General features: G+C 44.5%; 2 protein-coding genes across 4 annotated transcripts in view; both read left to right on the forward strand.

Annotated features, from left to right (window-relative positions):
* Prkar2b (protein kinase cAMP-dependent type II regulatory subunit beta) overlaps positions 1-26,144 on the forward strand; it is a 710,703-nt gene that overhangs the window by 477,316 nt on the left and 207,243 nt on the right. The gene's annotated exons all lie outside the window — the stretch shown is intronic.
* Positions 20,544-26,144, forward strand: part of Pik3cg (phosphatidylinositol-4,5-bisphosphate 3-kinase catalytic subunit gamma) — a 34,375-nt gene continuing 28,774 nt past the window's right edge. Inside the window, exons 1-2 of one of the 3 annotated variants that reach the window (XM_050122310.1) lie at positions 20,544-20,595; positions 23,062-25,068. In XM_050122310.1, coding sequence (XP_049978267.1) covers positions 23,074-25,068 — 1,995 coding nt within the window. In that variant the 5' untranslated portion in view covers positions 20,544-20,595; positions 23,062-23,073. Of the gene's footprint in view, positions 20,672-20,734; positions 21,033-23,061; positions 25,069-26,144 lie in introns of those variants that run through there. The other 2 variants (XM_050122309.1, XM_050122306.1) reach the window with 2 other exon arrangements.

The following is a 26,144-nucleotide window of genomic DNA, read 5'->3' on the forward strand; positions in this document are numbered from 1 at the left end:
AAAAAAAAAAAAAAAAAAAACAGGACCAGATGGTTTCAGTGCAGAATTCTACAAGACTTTCAAAGAAGAACTAATACCAATAATACTTCTCCAATTTTCTACAAAATAGAAACATAAGGAAAATTGCCAAACTCTTTATATGAGGCTACACAAAGCAAGAGAATTACAGACCAATCTGTCATGAACTGTAGGGCCATATTATAAGGCCCACATTTCTACTTTCTATGGCAGCCAGAATTTTATGTCTTGGTCTTGGAGCAGCCCAGACCTAAATTAATGAACATATTGATGCAAAAATACTCAATTAAATATTGGCAAACCGAATCCAAGAACACTTCAGAAAAATCATCCACCATGACCAAGTAGGCTTTATCCCAGTGATGCAGGGATGGTTCAACATACGAAAACCTGTCAATGTAATCCACCATATAAACAAACTGAAAAATAAAAACCACATGATCAGCTCATTAGATGCTGAAGCCCTTTCTTCAGTGCTAACTGATGTCGGAAGGCCCAGCCCCTGTGGATGTGCCAGCCCGAGGCAGATGGGCCTGGACTGCTACTTGCTCAGCCATGTTCATCGCTGCTCTAATCACAAAACTGAGAAAATAAAAACAACCTAGATGTCCTTCAACTGATGAGTGGATAATGAAAATATGGTACATATCCCAAATACTATGGGATACTATTAAGTTTTAGAGAAAGAAATGAAATTTGCGGGTAAATGGATGGAACTAGAAAAGATCGTAGAAGTGAGGTAACTCAGAAATACACACATCACACATCTCTCATCGGAGGCTCCTAGATTCACATTTTCAAATGTTGAGTACATATGCTGAGTAACTATAGAAACCAGAAAAGTAAAAAGGAACCATAGTGGGGGGAGGTGAATGGTGGGGAAAGATAGGGTACAAATGATCTGAAGGGGAAAACAAGGGAACTGAGAGAGGGGGGAGACAAATACAGAAGAAGGAAAGAGGAGATAAGTATGTCTGAAAAGTTACAAAAAAGCATGCTACTAATTATCTACAAAAACTTATAATACACTTATGTGTGTGTATATATATATATGTATGTGTGTGTGTTGAAAATTTCCTACCTTGCCTGATAATGCTCCCTTCAAGAGCAATAGACTTTTAAACAAAACTCCAATACTGGACCAAAAAAAAGTCCTATTTGAGTTGATCCAAACTGTTTGTCCAAGAAACTCCCACCCCAAACATTATAGGCTATTGTTATTGCCATTTGTTGTCCCCAAGAAGTAGAAAGTAAGTTCCTATTGCTGAAGACACCATGCACTTTGAACATAGTGGTCAGAATCCTTCCCATACCCCAGCTGGATCTGATCTGGAAACTTCTTCCCCGAGGACTACCAGAAGACATACAGCAAACTCCCAGTGAGGACAGCAACCCAGCTATGACATCTATGAACCGCAACAATGACAAGCACGGAGCAATAACCCTAAAGGGGCAGTAGTGACAGGACAGTAACCAACAGCTCTCTAACTGGACCTAAGATCCAACCAACAAGAGGGAAATCGTGCCTGGAAATGGAAACTATGCCAACTACTCATGGCTGGTGAAGTCATGAATCTTGAAGGAGAACCTCCAACTGTCGCTGTTTAAAGCCAGCCTTGTGTTGGAATATTTCCTTACATTGTGCGAAGATGTGTCACTGTGATTGGTTTAATAAAGAGCTGGATGGTCAATAACTAGGCAGGGATAGGTTTTGTGGGACTTCTGAGGACAGAGAGGATTTGGGGAAGAAAGCAGGGTTGCCAGCATGATAGAGAGCGAGCAAGACTTGCATGAGCCACGTTGCAGCACATAGACAATACAAATGTGTTCATTTAAGTTATAAGAGCTAGTTAGAAAGAAGGCTATGGTATAGAATGAACTTTCATAATTAATAAGAAGTCTCTGTGTCACGATTTGAGGACTGGCAGTCCAAAACCACCTGCTATACAGCATAATCCCTAACCACATTCTAAATATTTGTTCTTATATCCACAGGTAAGTGTAATTTTCACTCTTTAACAAACAAACTTCTCTTTGCAAAAGACAAGGACCATTACAAAAAAAAACCACTACTAGTATAAATGCACAGTTGTGGAGCTCAGTCCCAGTAATATAGCAACAAAACAAATCCTGCACCTAAGGTTCAGGGAGCATTTCAGAAGAGGGGATGGAAAGATGGAGCCAGAGAATCAGGGAGTTTGTCATGAGATTCTTGCTGTGGGAAGGCCGCTTGTTGGTTCCCGGCTACTTAGCCCTGAAATAACCACACAGAATCCATATTATCTAAATCACTGCTTATCCCATTAGCTCTAGCTTCTTATTCTCCCTTTGAGATGGGATACAGAGTGGCATTTGAAATGACCGGTGGGAGTGGATCTAGACATCTGTAAAAATTATGTGAAAGAGAAGAAAGCGTGACTAGTGTATAATCCTGGACAGAGGTGGATGGAAGGGTCCTGCTTAGGTAAGACATAGACCGATCTCTACACGCAGGCAGGAATACATGCAAGCAAATACTGGTACATGCGTAGAAGTGGGCAGGAAAGGGTGTGTACACTGCTGGAATAAAATCATCAGCTGAGAATCAGGCTTGGAAAATTTGGGGTTAAAAATGTGAGCAAAACAGTAGCTACCTCTGGTGTGTGTGTGTGTGTGTGTGTGTGTGTGTGTGTGTGTGTGTGCAGGGTTGAAACCATCCAGGGCTGTGGTTTTGCTAGGCAGGGAGTATAAATCAAGAGATGTGGAAGGGAGTGTTTGTGATGACCGATGATAGAAATTGCAGTTTTCAAAATAGGGCTTTATGTGGGGTTTATGTCAAATCAATTAAGAGAAATAGGCCATGGCTGTCAAAGTAAACATTTGCTCATGACTCTGTCTTGTAATCAGCATCACCTAAGCTAGAAATCATTTTTAATTGCATCTCATTCTGCTAAATGAATTTGTGTGCCCTTTGGAGTTAGCCTGTGCCAAGGAAAAAGGCTCTCCTTTGGGAGGGCAGTCAAAACGCTGGCATGTTTTCTGGTTGTCTGCACTGGAGGCTAATAACCCACTCTGCCTTCTTGACCTCAAGTGGCAAGTTACCCTGTGTCATTTGCCAGGGCTGACCTTACTGTAGATGAACTCAGAGCCTTAGCATCCATTTCCAACAGTGCAGCAACTTATATTGCTGAGAGCATATATTCTCATCTATTGCCTTGGCTAATTATCCAAACATCACCAGCATGACAATCTTCTAGCATGAAGTATTAATCATAAATTGAAATTTAAGTGGTTTTATCAATCAAATATACTTTACCTTTGAATTTATCATATGCTAACATGTTCTCCCTCAGGTGCACAGGATGGTAGTTTTAAGATCCACATGTACCCACAGTTCAGGAAGCAAAAATTTCAACATTCAGGTAAAATCTGAGGGGTGTGTTGTGAGTGTGTGTGTGTGCACGTGCGTGTGTGTGTGTTCAGGTACTATACAGCCTATGTGTGCATTGCATGTACATATGCATGCAGAGGCCAGAGATCAACCTCAAGCTTGAGATGCTATCACCTCACTGTCTGAGACACGGTCTTTTCCTGAGCCGGAATGTGCTGGTTAAGGTAGACCAGTTGGCCAGCAAGCCCCAGGGATATATCTATTTTTCCATCCTTGGTGCTAAGATTACCACTATGTACCAGCCCATCTGTTTGCTCGCTTTTAATTTTGGAGATCAAACTCGGGGCCTCATGCTTACAGGACAATCAGTGAACCTATTGAACTATCTCTCCAGGCTAAGATTTTTTTTGTATATATTATTAAAGGATTGTTGAAACATCATGAGCATTCATTCATGTTTTATCCATAGCTATGTCCCTGTCCCAATTGCTGAGAAATTGAAACAGAGAGTGTAGGACCAGAAACCTGGATACTTTTCTGGCCCTTAGTAGAAAAGGTTTGCCAAGCTTACCCTGTTGCTCCATTTATTTTTATCACAGTACTTGCCATAATTTATATGATTGTCTATATCTTCTTAGCTTTGGAATGTAAGCTCCATGAGGGTAGGGTTTTGATGATCTAATAAAAGATTGTCTGAGAGATAATATCCAAAGGACAGTGACACTTGGGGGACAACAGCACAATGGCTAGAAGGCTTTGCAATGGGAAGACATGGTATGGGTTTATCAAAGACGTTGAGGCAGGGGGACTTCTCAGAGACAGAGCTAGGATTGCATCAGATAATTAGAGGCAATAATCCTTGGGCACAGTGGCTAGTAACAAATGTGGTGTCAGCCCAAGATGGAGCAAGCAGTTGCTGGACAGGTGTCCGTTTATGGAAAGAGGTGGTGGTCTCTGTGCAGGCTAAGGCTATAGCGGTCTTTTGAGAGCATCATGTCTGGCAACTGTGTAGCCGTCTGACAATCATAATAGCTCAGCTTTGTTTCCTCTGGAGGTTGTAGTTAGGGTGGACAGGCTCCCTTTCAACTCTGACAACATTTACATTTGCTTAGCCGTTTCGTCTGCAGTCTTCACCACTGGATGTGACCAGTAGGTGATCGATAAACACCTGTTGAGGGATAACTGACTCACTTTATTCTGACTTCAAAAACCTCTGGCAATTTCCCATTTTCAAAAAGCTAGACAGACTAAAAGAGAGTGGTTATCTGACCCCTCCGCAGTTAAGATGTGATCATGGGCGGTCCGGAGTGCAGCAGCTTCCAATTTATACAAGGATGAGGCCTGGAAGTGGTGGTTAGATCACGAGGCTCCTCGCTCAATTCAGGCTGGTGTACAAGAGACTCACTCTGCATTGACCATATACCTTCTGCTTTCCATGGAAGCAGGAAGTACACCAGGCAGCCGAACCTGTCAGCGCCTTGTTTCTGGTTGCTTGTGAAAAGGTAAGATTAGTTTTGGCTTTTCATGAACAGCTTGGTTTCCATTACTCTGTCAAGCAACACTCAGCTGAGTTGGGCATTCCTGTAATGTCGGTCTCTTTTATTGTGGTTTTTAGAATGGTTGCATTGCCTGAAAATTTCTCTCAATCTTAGACTCGATTATTTAGATGGATTGAATGCTATCTAATTTTAGAATTGTGAATTATTAATATGTTGTTAGTGATAATAAACTTTTATTGATGAGACTGAAAAATCACTTAATCCATTGGGCTATCTCCCCAGGCTAAGATTTTATTTTTTGTTTTATGTCATAAATAAAGTATTGGAACACAGCCATGAGCTTTCATCCATGTATTGTCCAGAGCCTACTTCCTGCCTCAACTGCAGGGTGGCCGAAACAGAGTGTTCTATAACACAATATGTATATTTAAAAGGAAAAGCTGGGGAAAGTTACCTATGAAACAATACAAGTGGAACCATTTTTGCCTGGCCTCATCTTCTCCCTGAAGGGAGAAGGGTCCTGAAGCATTTACTGTGGAGTTTGGGGGAGAGATGAGGCAGTGCCTCTCTCCACTCACAAGTTCTGTTGTTCCTGTCTCCACTCACAAGCCCTGTTGGTCCTGTCTCCACTCGCAAGCCCTGTTGGTCCAGTCTCCACTCACAAGCCCTTTTGGTCCTCTCTCCACTCACAAGCCCTGTTGTTCCTGTCTCCACTCACAAGCCCTTTTGGTCCTCTCTCCACTCACAAGCCCTGTTGGTCCTCTCCCCACTCACAAGCCCTGTTGGTCCTCTCTCCACTCACAAGCCCTTTTGGTCCTCTCCCCACTCACAAGCCCTGTTGGTCCTCTCCCCACTCACAAGCCCTGTTGGTCCTGCCACTGCTACCCCTTGCTCATCTCCCTGACCCAAAGCCAAAAGAATTTGGAAGTAATGAGGAAATAGTTGCCTGAAGTTACCAAATGTGACTTATGGGAAAATAATTTAGAAGTAAAAAAAGCCTCAAATGACACTTTGCAGTCAAATGTCCCCCAAATACATCCAGAAGCTAACAGACTGACAGTCATTTAGGAGTTTTGGTGACTCAGTCACCTCTGAAATAAGATCCAAGATTGGAACTGGCCATCAGTTCAGCAACAATATGCCTTTCTTCAGGCCTGGTCTGTCTACTAGATTCTTGTATTTTCAACTTAAAAACATCAAAGATGGGGCTGGGGATTTAGTTTGGTGGGAGAGTGCTTGCCTGGTATGCACAGTGCCTTGGGTCCAATCCCCATTGTGCCCAACCCGCATCCCACACCACCTCCAGCAAAATAGATGTGTTTACGTTCCAAGTCAGGTGAATGTATTTCCTCCCTCTTTGCTGTCTGTTGTTATTCCCCTCTACGTAACACACTCTAGGATAACGTGTTGTCCTAAACAGGACTGGGATGCCGGCTACCATGCATTTTCAAAATTTCTAACATGTTTTCTTTTTCCCTTGCTTCCCTAAATACCTCAACATTTAGAAACAAGTGTGTGTGGAGGTGGGTGTTGTAAATTTAGTGTTTGTTGTTCCATGTCAAGAATGCCTATTGTGAAGGTTTTATTCAAGTGAAGGGTTCATTTCCCTTCCACCGTCTCTAGTAAGAGAAGTTCCCAGGGCTAAGGAGGACAATACACAATGCCCATACTTCCCCGTGGAAGAGTCTCATGGAAGCCTGGAGCACTTTTTATAGAATTTGTTTATCGACCCTCCCCGACTACTCTGTAACACGGCATCTCTAACCACCCTTTCTCCCCTTCCCTGATTGCTCGTCTCCAGAGCACAGACCATCCTGGTACATGTTATTCCCGTAGTAAACTGCTCGCACCTCAGCTGCCTATTCCCACTGGTGGGCAGGAAGCTCCAGTCTTACATTCCACTGAATGTAAGAGTTTTGAGAAGTAGCCAACATATAGAAGGTGCTATACAACACAGTCATGCCTTAGCTCCCTTGGTGGGTTGGTTCCGTGACCTCAGACAGATACCAAAAGTTCAAGGATGCTCACGTGTCTGTATAACATGGCGTGGCACTTAAAACCTCCTCACATCCTCCTTTGGGCACATGTTATATCTGCTTCAGTTATAGTACTTAAATCGATGTGAATAGCTGTCTGACTTAGGGGATGGTGACAAGAAAGACGTCTGCACATACTCAGTACTAATGCCATGTTCATAAGTATTTTGAGCTCAGTCTGGTTAAATACAAGGGTGAAGAACACATGGCTACTGAGAACTGTGTGGTTATTGAATCCAACAAATGCCCTCAGTCCTCAATCCTGATTGTACCATGTCTTGTTCCCCTTGCAAATGTCACTGGTCTCTTTCTTCATTATTTGGTTGCAAAGCCTCCACCCATCCAGCGCATTTTTGTAACCCAGCTCTGGGTCTCCTGGAATGGTTTGCTCCGTCTCACAGAGTGCCAGGATGCTATGGTCTCTGCTGGGCCACCTGCAGCCAATGACTGTTTTAGGAACATGAGAACTCCACTCGCTTGCCCACAGTTCTGCTCCGCTTTGAGGAACCTTGACTGAGACACTGAGTGACTGAATGAGTACATGGTAATAGTTCACACGAACTCAAATTATCCCTTGAAAATGTCTCAGTGATGACAAACAGTTCCATCTCATTTCTCGCGACTCTACTCAAAGCAGTAACAGATTGAGCTTTACCACCTGAGTCTGTGATACAGTTAAACACCAAGAGAACATTTTAGAAAGGGCTCAGCTTCAGAAGTGACTTCAAAAACAGTGATTACAAACCAGAAGGGGGAAGAGTAAGGCTTCTTTGATGTATGCTTACGATTAGAAAAGCATTGCTCTTTTGCCAACAGGACCACAACACAGGGCATCTTTAAATGCATTTGTCTTCTCGCAACGCTGGTACCTTCATTTCTCCGTCGAGATGTAGGCAAAATAAGTTCACTTTGCATTCCTCAGAGCCCCACTAGCAAAGCCACACACACATTTGCATGGCTAATTTTGATTACATTGCACTGTCTCTGGGTACCACGTTTGGTTTGCAAATGCCCTCTCTAGATTTGCATTGTCACAGCAGTGCACAAATGCATTTTGTTCAAGAGTTTTCCAGATGCTTGCTATAGCTCCAACCTTCTCCAGGTAATTTAAATAAACGCTTTCCTTTGCGTTTATTTAACCTCAGCTAAACTGCATGTCTTCTGGAAAGAGACATCCCTTTCTACAGGTCCATGAAGACACGGAATGGGGGAGACAAGATTCACAGCTTGTGATGCTCAGGGACTCTGTTGTCAGGGGCTGTCTTCCACTCCCTTGAGAGGCGGTGCTAGAGCTGCTAAAACTGAGAACTGAAGCGAGTCAGCTTAGTAATTTCACAGCATTTGGGATCCCGGATAAAGGAAGTGGTTTAGAAGGAAATGTTTACAATAGTGTATACATATTTTGTTTCTGATTCTTTTTTCTACGTAATTTTCTCATTAATGCAAAGGTTATGAGCAGTTTCAGCCAGACAGCAGAGTAAAGACTCTTCCTGCCTAAGCCTGACAACTTGAATTTGATCCTTTGATCCCTGGAACCCATTACGGTAAAGGAGTGAACCAACTCCACAAAACTTTCCTTTGACTTCCACATGCACTCCATGGCAGGAGCAGCACCCACATATGCACACACACACACATGCACACACACACACATGCACGCACACACGTGCACACACATGCATGCACACACATGCACGCACACAGAGATACAAATAATGAACTAAAAGTTAAAAAGTACATCTATAAATGATGATTGCTGTGTGTCACCTACAGCAATCTATGCCTACCTTTACATATATACATGCTGTATAAATAACCATTAATAAGGCAAGAAGCAAGCCGTCACTACCCCATACTTATAGGCAATCTCACTACTACCCTTAAGACTCTCATAACTGAGTAAGCCTGTAAGCCTGTATATAGTCTTAGGACTTGGTGGAGGCATATTCGGGAAACTAGGTCACACGATACAGAAAAGCACCAAGGTTTATTTTCATTCACTTTTCCTGTAATTTGACAAACACTGACTGAAAATATCCAGGGCCCTCACAGCCAAGCGCACCACTGCTCTTAAAGCTTGTGACAAACACATTGACTCAGAAGAACAGTAAGATGTTAAGTCCCAGTGCCATGTAAATGTTTTTAATCAGATTGGGTTTTTGTTTTGTTTTGCTTTGTTTTACAAATCTAACAACAGCTGCTTACTTCTTCCATTTTCTGGCACACATCTTCCCTCTGGCAGCAGTGACTCATGTCTACAGTGAGGTTTTGTTTCTCTGAGGAAACCCATCTCCCTGGGGACACACATCTGAGGAGCAGGTGCTAGATTGGGGCTGAAGGGAAGGGGAACCTTACCTGCCTGCTGTTAGTATAAGCTGAGCTCAGCAAAGGTGGGGGTGGGGGGGCTCTGAAGAGCCAGGAAAGCTGCTCCTCCTTTTCCACCCCATCTCAGGCCCACAAATAAAGCAGGAAAATCCACGGCATTGTGCCGTGACATGTTATTGTGTAGCTATAACCCAATGGCCGTGAGCCACGGGTCTACAACAGGTGTACATCTTCCATGGAGTGGCTGTAGACTCTCAGAACACCACAGAGCATGAGCGTGGAGGTGTACAACTTCCATGAGGTAACTGTAGTCTCTCAACACTTTGCAGCAACACAACAAAAATTGCCTGGGGGCAGCTGAAGGTCAATTTCACATCCAGTATAATCTGCAAATCAAAATTTGTCTTTCAGTAGCATGAGAAGCAAAACAAAATGGCGCTCAAAGGGATTGCAGTGATTATTCCAAACTAAATGATAATCAGAACTCACGGACTCACCTTACCATTCATGAATCTTAGGCGGTTTCTCCTTGACAGTATAGGTTAATCCATCTGCCTCTCTCAAGTTATAATTCCAAGCCCTGACCTAGGTAGAACCTCAATCACTTTACAGCACAAATCATAGGAATTATGTGGCTCAATGTGATTAATAAATGGTGTGTGTTTTGTGTCTGCCACATCCTCAACAGCAGCCGTCGCTGTAGTCAAATGTCCTCACAATGGGAATCATTTCTGGTGGTGTTTTAGTAGAAAAGGATATCAATGTTTGGGTGTTGCAACTGTTGGGAGCCGTGAGCACCCAGATCCTGAATCAACTTGTTTTCCCCTCCGATCTGAGTGCCTACAGCTGCTCTGAGCACGAGACCCTCAGGAGTGCCTGATGGCAGGAGAATGGTTTCTGGTGTGTTTGGTTGGGCGTGGCTATCCCTATATAAGCTGCCCCTGAACACAATAAAGGGGGCATTCTTGGAGCATTCTGGCTTCAAGGATGACCCGTCTCTGTCCGTCTCTGTCCGTCTCTGTGAGTCTTTGTGTGTTTCAATCTCCAGCCCCTTGTCCTGTTCGCAAACTGTATGGTGGCATACAGAGTGCAGACTGGTGTTGTGCGCCGCAGCAACCATGACAATTTAATCAGTTAATAACCATCGCATTATAAATAAGCAGCAGGGTCACCTCTGCAAACCCACTTCAAAGTGGATGCACATCCAGATCATTTTTTCTTTGTGTACAAATATACTAGTATCAGAAGCAGAACTCGGTTACTCTGAGAGATGTCTTTGCTGCTGCTGGCAACACAGTTCTTTGAGAAAAGATTTAAGGCAATTTACAAGGACTTGGGAAGGATATAGAAGGATGGTCTAGACAGAGGTATATATGAGGGATGTTACAAGCAAAAATAACACACACAGAAATGAAAAAGGGTGACATGTTCAGAAAGCCATCGAGAGTTCAGCACATTGGATGTCATGGTGCATGTTCTAAGGCAGAAAAGTAGTGAGAGGTCACTAGCTACAAAGGCATATGAAGTATGAAGCATACTTCCTGAAATCCACCTAGCACAGGTAAGACTAGACCAGCCAAGGCCAAAACAGATGCAGGAGCTGAGTTATAGAGGGCCACCGGGATCATCACCTCACTCTACATAAACATCTTTATTTGTGACTTCATCGGACAGGGCCTTTCAAACCAACCCCCCTGATTAGAAATGACAGCCTTCTATCATTCCCTTTGTACCTATCCTCTTACTGTTTTATCTTCTTTCCTAACATTTATACACACACACACACACACCACAGAAAGAGATTTAAATTTTTCCTCCAGCTATCCATCTCTGTATCTCTACTATCTATGAGGTATGAGATATGCTTTGAGATAGGTGATAGAGATACAGACAGCTGTAGGAAAATATTAAAGTCAATTAACACAACTTGGATGAAAATGTGGGTGGTGGGAAGGGAAAGCCTAAAAGATCCAGTTTCTAGCTCAGTTATTTGGGTTGACATTGTAGAACAGGTTTGTGGGGAATGAACCATCAGGCAAGCAGAGAGACTGTTTGGTTTTGTACTTAATCAAATTCAAGTTACTTTTGGGTGAGTGGCTCACTGCGCAGCTAGGAATAGATAGGTCAGGGTTTTGTTGTTGCTGCTGGTTTAGTGTTTTGCCATGAGATAGTGGGGTGAACATGTGGGTTCTCAGGGATGAAGAGCTGGAGGAAGGGTATGTGTTCTCACTCTGGGGTGGAAGGTTCTTCTGCAGCTGGAATGATTCTGAAGGGTTCTAATTAGCTCCGGAGTTCCTGTTTCACAGGCCAGTCCTCACTCAGAGCCCAGAACCTCAGAGGAAGGACCACAGCGGGAGTCCTTGGGCCACTAAGGCCACTGGCTGCCTCATAGGACCTGGATTTTACTTTCATGAAAGCTATTGCTATAAACCCCGAGACCCCACTCGGCAGCATCCTCTAGCTCCTTGTCACGTCTGCTCTCACACTTGGCACCCACACGTGATTTGTCCAGTCGAAAACAAGGCCTCTGGACTTCCTGCAACTTTAGATAAATAAACCTCTTCGTGAAGTGAGACAGCTCATCCTAGCAATGGAAAACAGACCCAGCAGCCTTTGCTGAGAAAGACCTGGTGCCCAACAGGCCTGTCTAGACAGATCGGACCCCATTCACTTCTTCAGATGTTTCAGTTTGAGACTGGAATGAAACCTGAGACCCAGACAATTCTGCCATAACCTGAACGGCTACCAAGCTCATTCTGTCTCCTGTCAAGCCTAGAACTTCCTGCTCTACTATTAACACAGGAAGGAGTCCTAACCTTGGTATTGTTCTCACTTGTATTAACTGAGGCCTGTTGGAGTCCAGGATCTAAGGCATCCATATCCATGAGGAACTTTTGCACCACTGGCAGACATAGTAATGCTGTATCTAATTTTAACTTAACACATAAAAATTGTGCATTCTAATAAGCATCATGTGCTGTTACTTCATGCATATATATTAAATCAGGTTATGTATATTCATCTCCTCTAATATTAATCATCTTTCCATGTTGAAAACATTCCAAATGCTTCCTCTGGCTTTTTTCAAATGCACAGTCCTTTTCTGGAGTCTATAGGCAACCTCCTATGTGACAGCTAACCAACTGTGGTATAGTACGCATTGCTAGATCTCCCTGCTTGCCTGAGCAATGGGTCTTCCTGCCTCTGGTCTTTCTGCCATCCTAGTCTACACTTCCATGAGATCAGTTTCGAGAGTCCAATATAAGTGAGGTAAGGCAGCATACGTCTTTCCTGTCTAGCTTATTCCACTCAACATAATGATTTCCAGTTCCACCCATGTTGTTTGTCAGGGTGTGTGTGTGTGTGTGTGTGTGTGTGTGTGTGTGTTTATCCTTGTTTTATCTCTAGTTCCATCCATGTTGTTAGGGTGTGTGTGTGTGTGTGTTTAACCTTGTTTTATCTCTAGTTCCATCCATGTTGTTAGGGTGTGTGTGTGTTTATTCTTGTTTTTATTTTAGGGTGTGTGTGTGTCTGTCTGTCTGTATGCAGGTGCATATGTGTGTGTTCATGTGCATATAATCAGAGGTCGACTTCAGGTGCCAGTTGTTAGGATCCATCCACCTTGTTTTTGAGACAGAATCTGACAATGGAACTAGCCAATTAAGCTAGACATGTTTGCCAGTAAGCCCCAGTTTTTTACATTGGCTCTAGAGATAAATTCATGACCTCATGCTTGGGTGTCAAGCACTTTACCAACAAAGCTATCTCCCCAGCATGGGATTTCATCTTTTTTATGGTTGGATAATATCCCATTGTATACATAAACCACACATATACATGTACCACACACTGTATACATGTACCATACATTTTACACATGTGCCATACATTACATACATATACCACACATTGTATGTATGTGTGTGCGTATATCATATTTCATATACATATACCACACAGTGCAGACTTTGTTTATCTATTGATAAACAGCTAGGTTGATTCCATATCATGGCTATTATGAATGGTGTTGCACTGACTATGGGCGTGCAGATAGCTCCTTGACACACAGTTTCGTTTCCTCTGTACACGTATATATTTAGTGGCATTGCTCAATCATGAGATAGTTATATTTTTGATCTCTATGGAACTTCCGTGCTGTTTTCCATAGCAGCTCTACTAATTTACATTCTCACAATAGGGTTCCCTTTTCTCCATGTCTTTGCCAGCACTTGTTATCTTCTGTCTCTTTCACTGGGGTGAGATGATGTTTCATTGTGGTTTTATTTGCATTTTTCATATACCTATTGGTTCCCTGTATATTTGCTTAGACCTATGTCCATTTTAAATCAGATTTTGTTAGCTTTCTGATGAAGTTTTTAAGCTCTTTATACAGTCTGAATACCAAACTCTTCTCAGATACACAGCTTACAAATATTTTACCCAGTTATAGGTCATTTATGCACTCTTTCTGGTTCCCTTTGCTGGGAGGAAGCATCTTGGTTTTCTATGTTAGTTTTATCATCATTTTGACCAGGTACCTAACATGAACAAAATAAGAGAGAATCACCAGCTCGCAGTTTCAAATGTATCAGGCTGTCCTTGGCGTCTCTACCACAGAAGAGGAACATGTGGATGTGAAGATTGCTTAACTCACAGAGGACACACAAAGGGACTGGTGCAGTCCCTGGTTACTTTCATCCGCTAGATATATCCCACATCTTAAAGTTTCCAGAACTTTGCAAAACAGTGCCCCCATCTGTAGCCCAAGTATTAAGTGCATCGGCCCACAGGGATAGTAATACTCAAACAGTAACCCTTGCTAGAGGCCACCTCAGCTGTGGGAGCTGCTGTAATGAGTACTTCAAGGGTCAAGATCTGTTGGAGATTCCAGGTGGCAACTTTGGACATTTTTCTGCATGAAAAGTCAGGGCCGGAGCTGCACGATCTGAACACAGCACTACAGAGCTGCTGGACAGGGTCAGCGTGCTGCTTGGCCCCACACCTGACCACAAGCCCAAGGCAGATGACATCCTGGGTTCTGGAACCCCTCTCTGGAGCTGCCGATGAAGGCAGTGGAGGCCCAGGGTTTCACTACATCACGTTGGGGTGAGCCATGTGGGCATTGAGCAGAACCTGGAGACATGCCTGTGACAACTGCACACATACCCTTCTCGCCCAGCTGAGTCTCACGGGCACAGAATGAACTGGGAATCTTGTAGTCTGAAGGAGAAGAAACTGATACTACACAGGATTTTCTAGACCCATTGGGAGCACTGCATAGCCAGCATATGAAGAAGTGAGTCCTCTTCTTGCCCCTATTGAGCAATCCTGAAGGATAAAGCTCACAAAGGAAGGAGAGGAAAGGGATTTTGGAAGGCTTACACTCATGTTGTGGGAGCTGCGGGTTTCATTCTGCCACCCAGCTCCCGCCACCAGCTAGCTTCACCTGAAATAACAACACACAAATTGTATTCATTTAAACACCGCTTGGCCCATTATATCTAGCCTCTTCTCGGCTAACTCTTGCACCTGGACTAGCCCATTTCTAATAATGTGTGTAGCACCCCTAGGTGTGCTTACTGGGAAGATTCTAGCCTACATCCATCCTGGGTCAGAGCTTCATCAATCGTATCTGCCCAGGGAGGGGAGCATGGCCTTTCTGAGCTCACTTCCTCTTCCTTCCAGCATTCTGTTCTGTTTACTCCACCCACCTATGTTCTAACCAATAAAATGGGCCAAGGCAGTTTCTTTATTTTTTTAACCAATGACCTTCCTCCATCACACTCATAATCTGTGTTACCCGGATCAGGTCTACAAGACGTGGTAATGTGGAAGAAGGCTGCTCACTATTACCTTGTACACTAAAATGTCAGTGTGAGCACAGTGCCTACCATCCAGTGAGTGAGCTGCCAAAGCTACTGCACTTTTACGATTTTATACCAATTCACTACACTTTGTGAAAGCCAGACACTGTTTAGAGGCCATGTTGTTTTGGTTAAACTGGAAATATCCCAGCCACAGAAAACACTCCTAAAGCTGGAAGACATGGGCCAGAGACTTGTCATCAGAGGACAGGGACAAAGATCTTCATCCCCAGTTCTATAACAGGAGAAGGCTATTGAGGCTGTCCCCTGTGGATGCCTGCAAGCTTGCCAGGGGTCTAGCCAGGTTTTCATCCGACCGATCAAGCTCAGAAGGACACAGTCGTGCAGAATCCTCTCTGGGTAAAAACAGAAAACCACATAAGACAGGAAGTCAGCAGTCCTCAAGTCCTCAGGCCAAAAAAGAAGTGAAACAGACAAGCTAGGTGGGAGTGAGAACCAGACTGGGGTTATAGGTGGAGGCGAAGGAAGACAAGCAGAGGGGAAGGAGCACTTGTGCCAGAAGGGAAAACAGGCATCCTGCAGCCGCACACACAGCTGATGACAGAGAGTACATTAGGACAGCCTTCCCCGGACAGAGGCAGACCTGTCTGTGGCCAAGGGTATACGAATAGCTGCGCTCCCTGCTAGAACCTCCAAGCAAGCTCTCAACAACACATGCACAAGCGGAAATGGTGCATAGGGCAGCGGATAAGTGGGTGAAGCTTTACCACACCCCCTTTCCCTCCAGGGGCACCCCAAAGTAAACCTGTCCCTTCTTAGTCCATGGGTCTACAGCTAATACAAAATATGCAACAACTGTGTAGAGGCCAGAGTTGGTAAGAACTGCCGCCACCTGAAACAGGACTCATCCAGAATCTGTAAGAAGAGTAGTTACTCAGATGTTTAAGGAAGTTTGGAAGTGGCTTACCTATTAGTCAGCTGCAAGAAAAATGATTTTGTATCCAATACTCATAGAGAAAAGTGAACTTTGTGAGCACAGTAAGGTGAATCTTACTCAGTCAACACCAATGAAGGCAGCATTTCAACAAGAAGCCGCAGACCAGTGATCCAAAAGGTTCTCCCTTCAAGTAAGAACACACCACTTTAAAAGAAAAGGAAGAGAAACAAGAAGGAAAGAGAAAGGAGGGTGAGCATAAAAGAGAGAAGAGAGTAGTTGCAGGAAGAAAGCTCTGGGGAACTGAAGTGCACACATGCATGCACATAGGCACCTATGCACACACACTCACAGTATTTCCTGATCTGAACAGCTTTCTCATATGATTAGCTACCTCCTAGATACAGCACAAAACTAGCAGGTACAGACAAGGCCTTGGCCCTTAGCTAGCCCTCACTGAGCAGATCCTTCAGGGTGGAGCTCACTGTGTTGCCAACTATGTTGCAGAAAACCAAGCTGGCTATGGAATCACGGAGGAAGGGGGCTCTCTCCTTCTCAAGGCCAGGAAACTGCAGCTCTGGCCAGCACCATCTCCCACACCCCAGCCTCGGTCACTATCTAGGCCCTTTCTCTGAACCTGGAGAGGCTGGGTGTCCTCTGAGCTTCGTTTTAGGGGGATGGGTTTAGAAAGGCCTGAGCAGCAGCTGTTGTACAATGCTTCCAGAGCTCTGGGAGTGGGCTCTTCTCTGTCACCCTTCTGTCAAGGTCCATGAGTAGAAAGAACCCCACACATGAAGAAACCATGGCTGATTTGGAAACTACAGTCCCTTCCTGCAGTTTTGTCTGTCAAAAAATGTGAGGCAGGGCAGAGGGTAGACAAGTAGAGAGACCTGTGAACAGACAGATAAAATCCTTAGCGCTCTACAGAGGATCTTTTTTTAAAATATTTATTTATTTATTTTTATGGATACAATATTTTGTCTGCATGTGTCTGTACACCAGAAGAGGGCACCAGACCTCATTACAGATGGTTGTGAGCCACCATGTAGTTGCTGGGAATTGAACTCAGGACCTTTGGAAGAGCAGGCAATGCTCTTAATCACTGAGCCATCTCTCCAGCCCCTTCTACAGAGGATCTTGAAGGCTTTGTATTGAACCCTAGGAACAGCGATGAACACATCAGTCATTCATCTCAAAGAGTTTAAGTATCTGGTGGAGATGGAAGGAGGGTAGCCGTGAAGTAAGAGGATGCCTTCCCATGGGAGATGCAGTGACTGCCACTGACCAGTTGCAGAGCCTGGGGTGGCACTTGGCCTCTCTGTGCCAGGTTTTCATCATCAGCAAATGAAAATCAGTAGAAAGCCTCTCCTTGGAATGTTGCAAGGGCATTGGCAAAGGCTGCTCACTTGTTCCCAGCTGTCCAGACCTGAAATAATCGCACAGAAACTATATTATTTGCAATATTGTTTGGCCAATAGCTTAAGTGTATTTTTAGCTAGCTCTTACATCTTAAATTAACCCATTTCTAATATTTTGTAATTTACCACAAGACTTACCAGCAAGGTTCCTGCTGGCGGCTCACGGCTTTTTCCTCTGTTGGGTACATGGTGTCTCATTGACTCCGCCTACTCTCTCCTCCTCTATCTGCTTGGAACTCCTGCCTTGCCCTACTAAGAGCTGCAACAGGCCCAAAGCAGCTTCTTAATTAACCAATGGTATTCAAAGCATACAGTGGGAGAATCCCACACACAAGAGTTACATGAATGAATGTGTAAAGTACTCATAACTGTGCAGGACATAGATAGTCAGAGAAAAGTTGATCCTTGTGGTTGTTGGCATTACTGTTATTGTGCTGACCACTAGTGAGGAAAACCTTCAACAGTGTCCTTTGCAAGCAAGAAATCTCTCCCAGAAGAAGTTACCCAACACAAGCAGGAGCAAATGGCCTGGGGGATTAGGGGACTTGGGGTGGGGAGAAGGGAAAGAAAAGTAGGGAAAGGGCAGAGGTTGCCCACACAGGTGGAGTGTGGAGGAGCCCAGAAAGTGAAAGCAGAGACCATTCCCCTTTGTTGTAGAGGTAATCTGATGACAAGGCAAAAGGTTAAGGATAAATCATGATGAGACCAATAAGTCACGTTAAGGAATTTGAATTTTTAAAAATCCATTTACAAGAGAATTATTTCTGGGTATTTCTGAAGTGCTCCTTAAGCTGTGGAATCGAACTGAACAAAGAAACAAGGAAAAGGCCATTTCGCTGTCAATTTCTGCCAATCAGAACAGAAAATTAAGTGTGATTGATGCCCTCAGGCACCTGGCCTTAGCCACTGTAGATCCCCTGGGCTTGGTTAACAATAACTGCTCTTCTGTGGCGTTGTTGGTGGGATTTGAAGAGGCTTCCCTCAACCCACATCCCATGATAAGTTCACTTCTCCAGCAGCATTGCCATGGATACTAATGATCTGGACAGCTGACCACTCAGAGGATAGCTCCTGATTAATTCAAACTATTTTAATAATCCTCCCCACTCCCCATTGGTTGGCTAAAGTATGCATGGGCACTTGTCACAACTCTGACCTGAGACCTGAGGGAACACTTCAGGGAAAGTGTCCCTCACTGAAAACAAAACACAAGCTGTCATGATCTTTTCTTCCTCACTCCACTGCGACTCCCAGAATCACGAGTCCTGTAGCACACCCTAAAAATGTAAGATATTACATAGGTATTATTAGATTAGTTTTGTTTTGTTGGAAAATGAAGATTTCTAGCAGCTTCCTAAGATGTAAATGGGGGACTGTGATATTTCGAGCAGATTAGAGAACTAAGAGAGATGAATTGACTTATATTAGCCCCAAAGAATGAACAAGAACAAACATGTGCACCATAAATGTCAGTGCTTCCACAGTGCCAGAAAGATGACTGGACTACTGTGCATACATTCTTCTGCATGATGCAAACGAAAATGCATCTGCACAATGCACAAAATGCCTCTCCAACACGGCTGTATTGTACTGAGAAATACACTTTGGAAAGCTGAGTTGCCCCTCTACATATCCACCTATCTGGAAGGCAGCCTTTGAATTAAACCTGCCTGCTGATATTGACTCTTAGACCACTATTTTAAAAGCTAAGACCTAATGGACCTGTACTTTTTCTTGTTGCTATGACAAAATACCCAACAGAAGCAACTTAAGAAGGAAAGGGTTGATTTCGGCTCCCAGTCTGAGGGTAGAAAGGCATGGTGGCAGGATGATGTAGCAGCTGCTTCCACTGCCTCTGCCACCTGGAAACAGAGAGAGACGCACGGCTGACGCTCCCCTGGCTTTCTCCACCCATGGATGGTTCCACCCACGTTTAGAGTGGGTCTTCCCCGGTATAGAGGCTGACTTATAGCCGTGCCTGGAGGTGTGCCTCCTGGATTCTAGATTCTGTCAAATTAACACTCTGTATTGGCCATCACAAGGACTATGTGAGAGACAACAGATCAGGGACTCATTTATCTTGATACCAGAGTAGTTCAAAGAAGCTCACAATGCTGTACTTCTGAGGGGCATGTGAGGCTGCCTCTATCCTTGCTATTCCTGGGGCCCAACATGACAGTCTTGTGGGGAGAGTAAGCCCTGGTCTAGAGACCCCTGGGACAGAGAGGAGTTGGCTATGCTTATGGTTCTAAAAGTAATTGAGGTTACTTGGAAAATACAGGACTGCTTTCAAACAAATTCAGAACTAATGTCCTCCATGTTCTCTAAGCCTGTGGGAACTAGGAGCTGTCTCTGGGGGGATTGCAGCCTGACGCCGATAGTTTCCAGTGTCCCCAGCTTCCTCCTACTTTGTCTGGTTAATCAGTGCTCATAGTAAGCTCCGCCCACGGCATACACCAACACACACCCACCCCAACACGCAAGAGACAGAGAGGCAGGGCTTTCAGTTTAAGCCTGTGATAGTTTGGGACCTAAATTGTCTTAGAGAGAGAGAGAGAGAGAGAGAGAGAGAGAGAGAGAGAGAGAGAGAGAGAGAGAGAGAGAGAGAGAGAGAGAGAGAGAGAGAGAGCGCTCAGCAATCTAAGGATGCAGCAAGCTCACAGACATTACTCTTGCAAACATCCAGATTGAGCCCAACAGTCCACAATGTTCCTCCCCACCCTGCCTGCCTCAGTTAGCACACAGGAGAGTTTGTGTGAATTGTGAATTCTCAGGGGATAACAGGTTTCACTTGGCTATTGCCTCTTCTTAACAAGTTATGTAATATTGTAGCTGTGCAGGCTCCTTCTACTTATAGCTACACACATGCTTCATTTGTTTATGCCTTGGGTATATTTTTGGTTTGGATCTCCATAATTTGTCAGGGTCTCTCACAATTTTTGAAAAATTAATCCGAAGAGTGAGAAAAAACAGCGAGGTGAACACCGCTCTGTGTCCTGCTCTGCTCGCTCTGTGCTTCAGCAGGAAATGCATTTCTGACACTTTGAAAATGAGCAATCACATGTATAATCAACTTGGTTAAAACTTCCTTCCTGGTAACTGCAACACTTCCTCTGCATCTGGATATGAAGGGAGCCCCAGAAAAGCGGAAGAGTCGAGAGGTGCTTTGGGTAGGTTTGAATTTGTTTTGTTTTTGTGGAGTAAACAAATGACCCCCCAGCACCACCACCTCCAGGGCTGTATCAGGTACTCCCGCTTTCTATAATTTGCTCTTTGTTCACCCTGACACGGGACAGTCACTTCCTTCTCAGCTAGAATATTTTTATCTGGAGCCGTTGCCGGTTCGAGATGAGCCCACCCCTGAACGTCTGGGTTTCATTGTCTCACTCGGTGTAGACTGTGTATATCCACAAGGTTCCGGCAAGGGCTCGCAGGTGCATCAGCTCTTTCTGGTTTTGTTTGTGAGGAAGGGGGTGGCTTCAGAGCCCATGACGGGCGGTGCTCAGAGACTTACACGTACGTACTTGAAAAATTACTGGACAGACAGTAGTTTTTAAGAGGACAGAGCTACTTAGTCCCAGCCATGAGGAAAATCAGTGAGTATTTGGTCAGTCTCTTTTCTTCTGCACCTTGTATCATGATAGTGTGTGAGTTCTTCGTGTTACTGTGGCAGATACCGAATTATATTTGTACACTTAAATTTGGACATATTTTATTTTAAGTTCATGTCAGTATCAATATAGCTTATGGTTCTTTTTTGTTAGTTATTCTATAAAGTACCAAAAGACCAAAAGAATCCTTTAAGCTGCAGAAACAGTTGTTTGGGACAGTTGGTTTCATTTATTTGCTAAGTATAACTTCAATATATTTTAAGAGGAGGGAGTTTTGACTTTAAAAATAACAACTCAAGAATTGAGGATAAGTTGAGATCCAATGAAACTGTCTTTTATAACTTTTAATCAAACTCTCCTTTTGGTATATAAAAAATATTCCACTGTTCTTCAGAAAAATGCTAGTTATGGATCTCATTAAGATCAGTCTGAGAGTAAACGATATTTTCTGAAATATTTTGTTTCAGTGTTTGAATGTGGTTTGGGGTGTACTGTAGTACCAATGTAGCAATGCTTACTATTAAATTAAAATGTTTTATGAATCATTTCTCAATTTTAGGTTTCTGAGCATTTCAATCATTATTGCTGGGTTCCTTGGTGGAAGAGGCCATAATTATCCATAAATGCTTTGTAAAACTTGCTAATTGTTAAATATTAAGTTAAATAGTTATTAAATATTTGCAGAAAAAGTGGGTAATGTGAGAATAAATATGTAAATTTTTGATACAGAGATGAAACTATTAGGACAAAAAGAAACTGAATTAATTTAGGGTCTAAACATAAGGTCATTGAAGGGCAGAAATCTTGTCTTCTACCTGTGGCTCCTCTATTTAAAGCAGAGGCAGGTCAAACCAATTGTTTAGTTAAAATTACCTAAAGGTTCATACTGGCAAAGTCCAGGTATGGTGACCCCTCTGCCCTAATATAGTAAGGATGGCTAGAACGCTCCACATTCCACGATTCAAAATGCTGTGTGCCTCCAAATGGCTTGGATTACAGCCTTCACCAATTTTGCGATTTTTTTTTTTTTTAGTTTTATGAATGAAATGACTGGTTGTCTTAAATAGAAAGAAAAAATGAAAAGGAAAAAAACTACAGGAAGTTGACTAGGGAGAAGACTCTGGGTTCAGACAGTTTGAAAATAGAGAAGATGAAGCAAGATCGGGTGTCTGAGTTAGAGAAGTGTGAGAACAGAAAGGAAATGCCTCGGCTTGTTTTCAAAGTGATGTTCAGAGGCTCACGCCGCACCTTAGACACCAGGACTCCATCCTTGTCTGTATTGCTTTGCGATGGGCTTCGTGGCACATACCATCTTGAGTGTCTAAATGAGTGTTTTACATACTTTGTGCACACGCGTGTGAGTGTGGTATTTGTGTATAATGTAACCATACATGTGAGCAGTGACACCTCCGCAGAGGCCAGAGAAGAAACGCTGCACCTGCTTCCTTTCAGACAGGGTCTCTCGCTGAACCTGGACCTAAGCCGGTGGCCAGTAAGCCCCAGTGATGTTTTTTTCCCCCATCTCCGATTTCCTCCTTTGCAACACACACAGACAGACAGGTGACAGACAGACAGACAGAAACCACTGGGGTTACCAGCCCATGGGAGCTTATGTGGGTAGTAGGATGTGAACTCAAGACCTTATGTTTATACAGCAAGCAGTTTTATCCACTGAGCTATTTCTACAGTCCCATAGTGCTTTGCAAATTTCTAATTAAAACATTACACACACACACCTAGAGAAAATGTGCCAGCATGTATGGATCACCAAATCAAAAAAAAAAAAAAAAAAAAAAAAAAAAGGAACTGCCTTATTTAACTTTTGCCTCCACCCCTAAGTATAAATAACCAAAATGACAGATAAGTAGGAGATTAAGTAGGCCACGTCACCTAAACAGTGAGTGATGGCTGAGAACCACAGATCACTCGGTCCCTCTAGGCCTGGTGCTCCTATCGACCTTCTCTCGGCCATCGTACCGGAATCTGCAGTCTGTCTCCTGACAAAGCTGTTTTCTCCACTCCCAGGTCGCTTAGGGCATGGAGCTGAAGAACTATGAGCAGCCGGTGGTTCTGAGAGAGGACAACCTCCGCCGGCGCCGGAGGATGAAGCCACGCAGTGCAGCAGCCAGCCTGTCCTCGATGGAGCTCATCCCCATCGAGTTCGTGCTGCCCACCAGCCAGCGCATCAGCAAAACCCCAGAAACAGCACTGCTGCACGTGGCTGGCCACGGCAACGTGGAGCAAATGAAAGCCCAGGTCTGGCTGCGCGCACTGGAGACCAGCGTGGCCGCCGAATTCTACCACCGGTTGGGCCCAGACCACTTCCTCCTGCTCTACCAGAAGAAGGGGCAGTGGTATGAGATCTACGACAGGTACCAAGTGGTGCAGACCCTAGACTGCTTGCGCTACTGGAAGACGATGCACAAGAGCCCCGGTCAGATCCACGTGGTACAGCGTCACACACCTTCTGAGGAGACCCTAGCTTTCCAGAAGCAGCTTACCTCCCTGATTGGCTACGACGTCACTGACGTCAGCAACGTGCACGATGATGAGCTAGAGTTCACCCGCCGCCGTCTGGTCACGCCTCGCATGGCAGAGGTGGCTGGCCGCGATGCCAGACTCTATGCTATGCACCCTTCTGTGACGTCCAAGCCTCTCCCAGACTACCTGTCAAGGAAGATTGCCAATAACTGCATCTTCATCGTCATCCACCGGAGCACCACCAGTCAAACCATCAAGGTCTCCGCGGATGATACCCCCGGCGCCATCCTCCAGAGCTTCTTCACCAAGATGGCCAAGAAGAAGTCCCTATTGAATATCCCAGAAAGTCAGAGTGAGCAGGACTTTGTGCTGCGGGTCTGTGGCCGCGATGAGTACCTGGTAGGCGAAACGCCCCTTAAAAACTTCCAGTGGGTGAGGCAATGCCTCAAGAACGGAGACGAAATACATCTGGTGCTCGACACGCCTCCAGACCCTGCCCTAGACGAGGTGAGGAAGGAAGAATGGCCACTGGTGGATGACTGCACGGGAGTCACGGGCTACCACGAGCAGCTCACCATCCATGGCAAGGACCACGAGAGTGTGTTCACGGTGTCTTTGTGGGACTGTGACCGAAAGTTCAGGGTCAAGATTAGAGGCATTGACATCCCTGTCCTGCCCCGGAACACCGACCTCACTGTGTTTGTGGAAGCCAACATCCAACACGGACAACAAGTCCTTTGCCAAAGGCGAACCACCCCTAAGCCCTTCACGGAGGAAGTGCTCTGGAATGTGTGGTTGGAATTCGGCATCAAAATCAAAGACTTGCCCAAAGGGGCCCTGTTAAACCTCCAGATCTACTGCTGCAAAACGCCAGCACTGTCCAGCAAGGCATCCGCAGAGACGCCAGGCTCGGAGTCCAAGAGCAAAGCCCAGCTTCTCTATTATGTGAACTTACTGTTAATAGACCACAGGTTCCTGCTCCGCCACGGTGACTATGTCCTCCACATGTGGCAGATATCTGGGAAGGCAGAGGAACAAGGCAGCTTCAATGCTGACAAGCTCACGTCTGCGACCAACCCTGACAAGGAGAACTCAATGTCCATCTCCATCCTGCTGGACAACTATTGTCACCCCATAGCCCTGCCTAAGCATCAGCCCACCCCTGACCCGGAAGGAGATAGGGTCCGAGCTGAAATGCCCAATCAGCTTCGCAAGCAACTGGAGGCGATCATAGCCACTGATCCACTTAACCCCCTCACAGCGGAGGACAAAGAGCTGCTGTGGCATTTTAGATATGAAAGCCTGAAGCATCCGAAGGCATACCCTAAGCTGTTCAGTTCCGTGAAATGGGGACAGCAAGAAATTGTGGCCAAAACATACCAGCTGTTAGCCAGAAGGGAAGTGTGGGATCAAAGTGCCTTGGACGTTGGTTTAACCATGCAGCTCCTGGACTGCAATTTTTCAGATGAAAACGTAAGAGCCATTGCAGTTCAGAAACTGGAGAGCCTGGAGGACGATGATGTTTTGCATTACCTTCTCCAGCTGGTGCAGGTAGGCGCCGGGAGGTTAGCAGGAACTGCTGTCTCAGAGAACGGATTTGCATGCACTCAGGCACCCCCCGCAGCCTTCATCCCACACCCTTTGTTCGGTTTCATGATCAGTCAGACCAGAGCTGATGAAGCCACGCCAGAAAGTTGTAAACGCTCTCATTGACTTTTTTTTTTTTCAGTGTCTTTGAGGGTTTGCCAGCAAGCTTTTGAAAGACACCAGTGCCGTCCTTCACTTTTTAGGAGAATTGCCCCAGTGGGAGTCATGTTGTCCTGATTAATTATTTTAATGATGAGTTGAACTTGTTGCAAGCTTCCTTATGCCAAGGCTCCAAGTGATTTACACATTTTTTTTGTATATTGTGTCATTGATTCCACCAATAGCTATAATGGTGATCAAATTAGAATTTGGGTTTGCATTTTATACATATGGAAACTGAGATACGAGGAGACTAAGCTATGAGCTCAAGACACATTTTTAAAAAGAAATGGACCAGAATTAGAGGTCTGACTGACCCAGACTTCAGTCATGTTCACATCCACCAAATATCCTGCATGAATCTAGTGGCAGGATAATACGGGCTAGAAAAATTTTTAAATCTCTGTCTGTGCTTATCGCCGTTCATAGAACAATATGTCATATCCCGGTGACATCTTTTAAAAGTTTTCCTTAATTCTTGAGAATTTTTTACAGGTATATATTGAAATATGATGACATATAACCCCTAGTTTCCCTACAAATTATCTTCTGTCCTTGTTAATATATCTCTCTCTCTCTCTCTCAAGTTAATGTCCATTTTTTCTGATAACTGGCTAAGTCCAATTATCACTGTCCATGTGTTTATGGCTGTACAGTCACCCACTGGAGGAGCATGGGAATCTTACCAGTGGCCACATCTTCCAGAAAGCGTGGCTTTCCCTCTCCTGTCAGCTCTCCACTGCCAATAGCTCCTCAGTAAGAGGCGGGCCTAGAGGCCCTCTACCCCACTGTGATAGACATGGGCTGCTTTGATCCTGTGTGTGTCGTGTACAGGTAACCACAGTTACTGTGAGTTCAGGACGGCTTTGAGGCCGTTTTAC

The sequence above is a fragment of the Alexandromys fortis genome, unplaced genomic scaffold, assembly GCF_014885135.2.
Source record: "Alexandromys fortis isolate MF-2015 unplaced genomic scaffold, M_Fortis_MF-2015_v1.1 scaffold_201, whole genome shotgun sequence".
Classification (NCBI taxonomy): domain Eukaryota; kingdom Metazoa; phylum Chordata; class Mammalia; order Rodentia; family Cricetidae; genus Alexandromys; species Alexandromys fortis.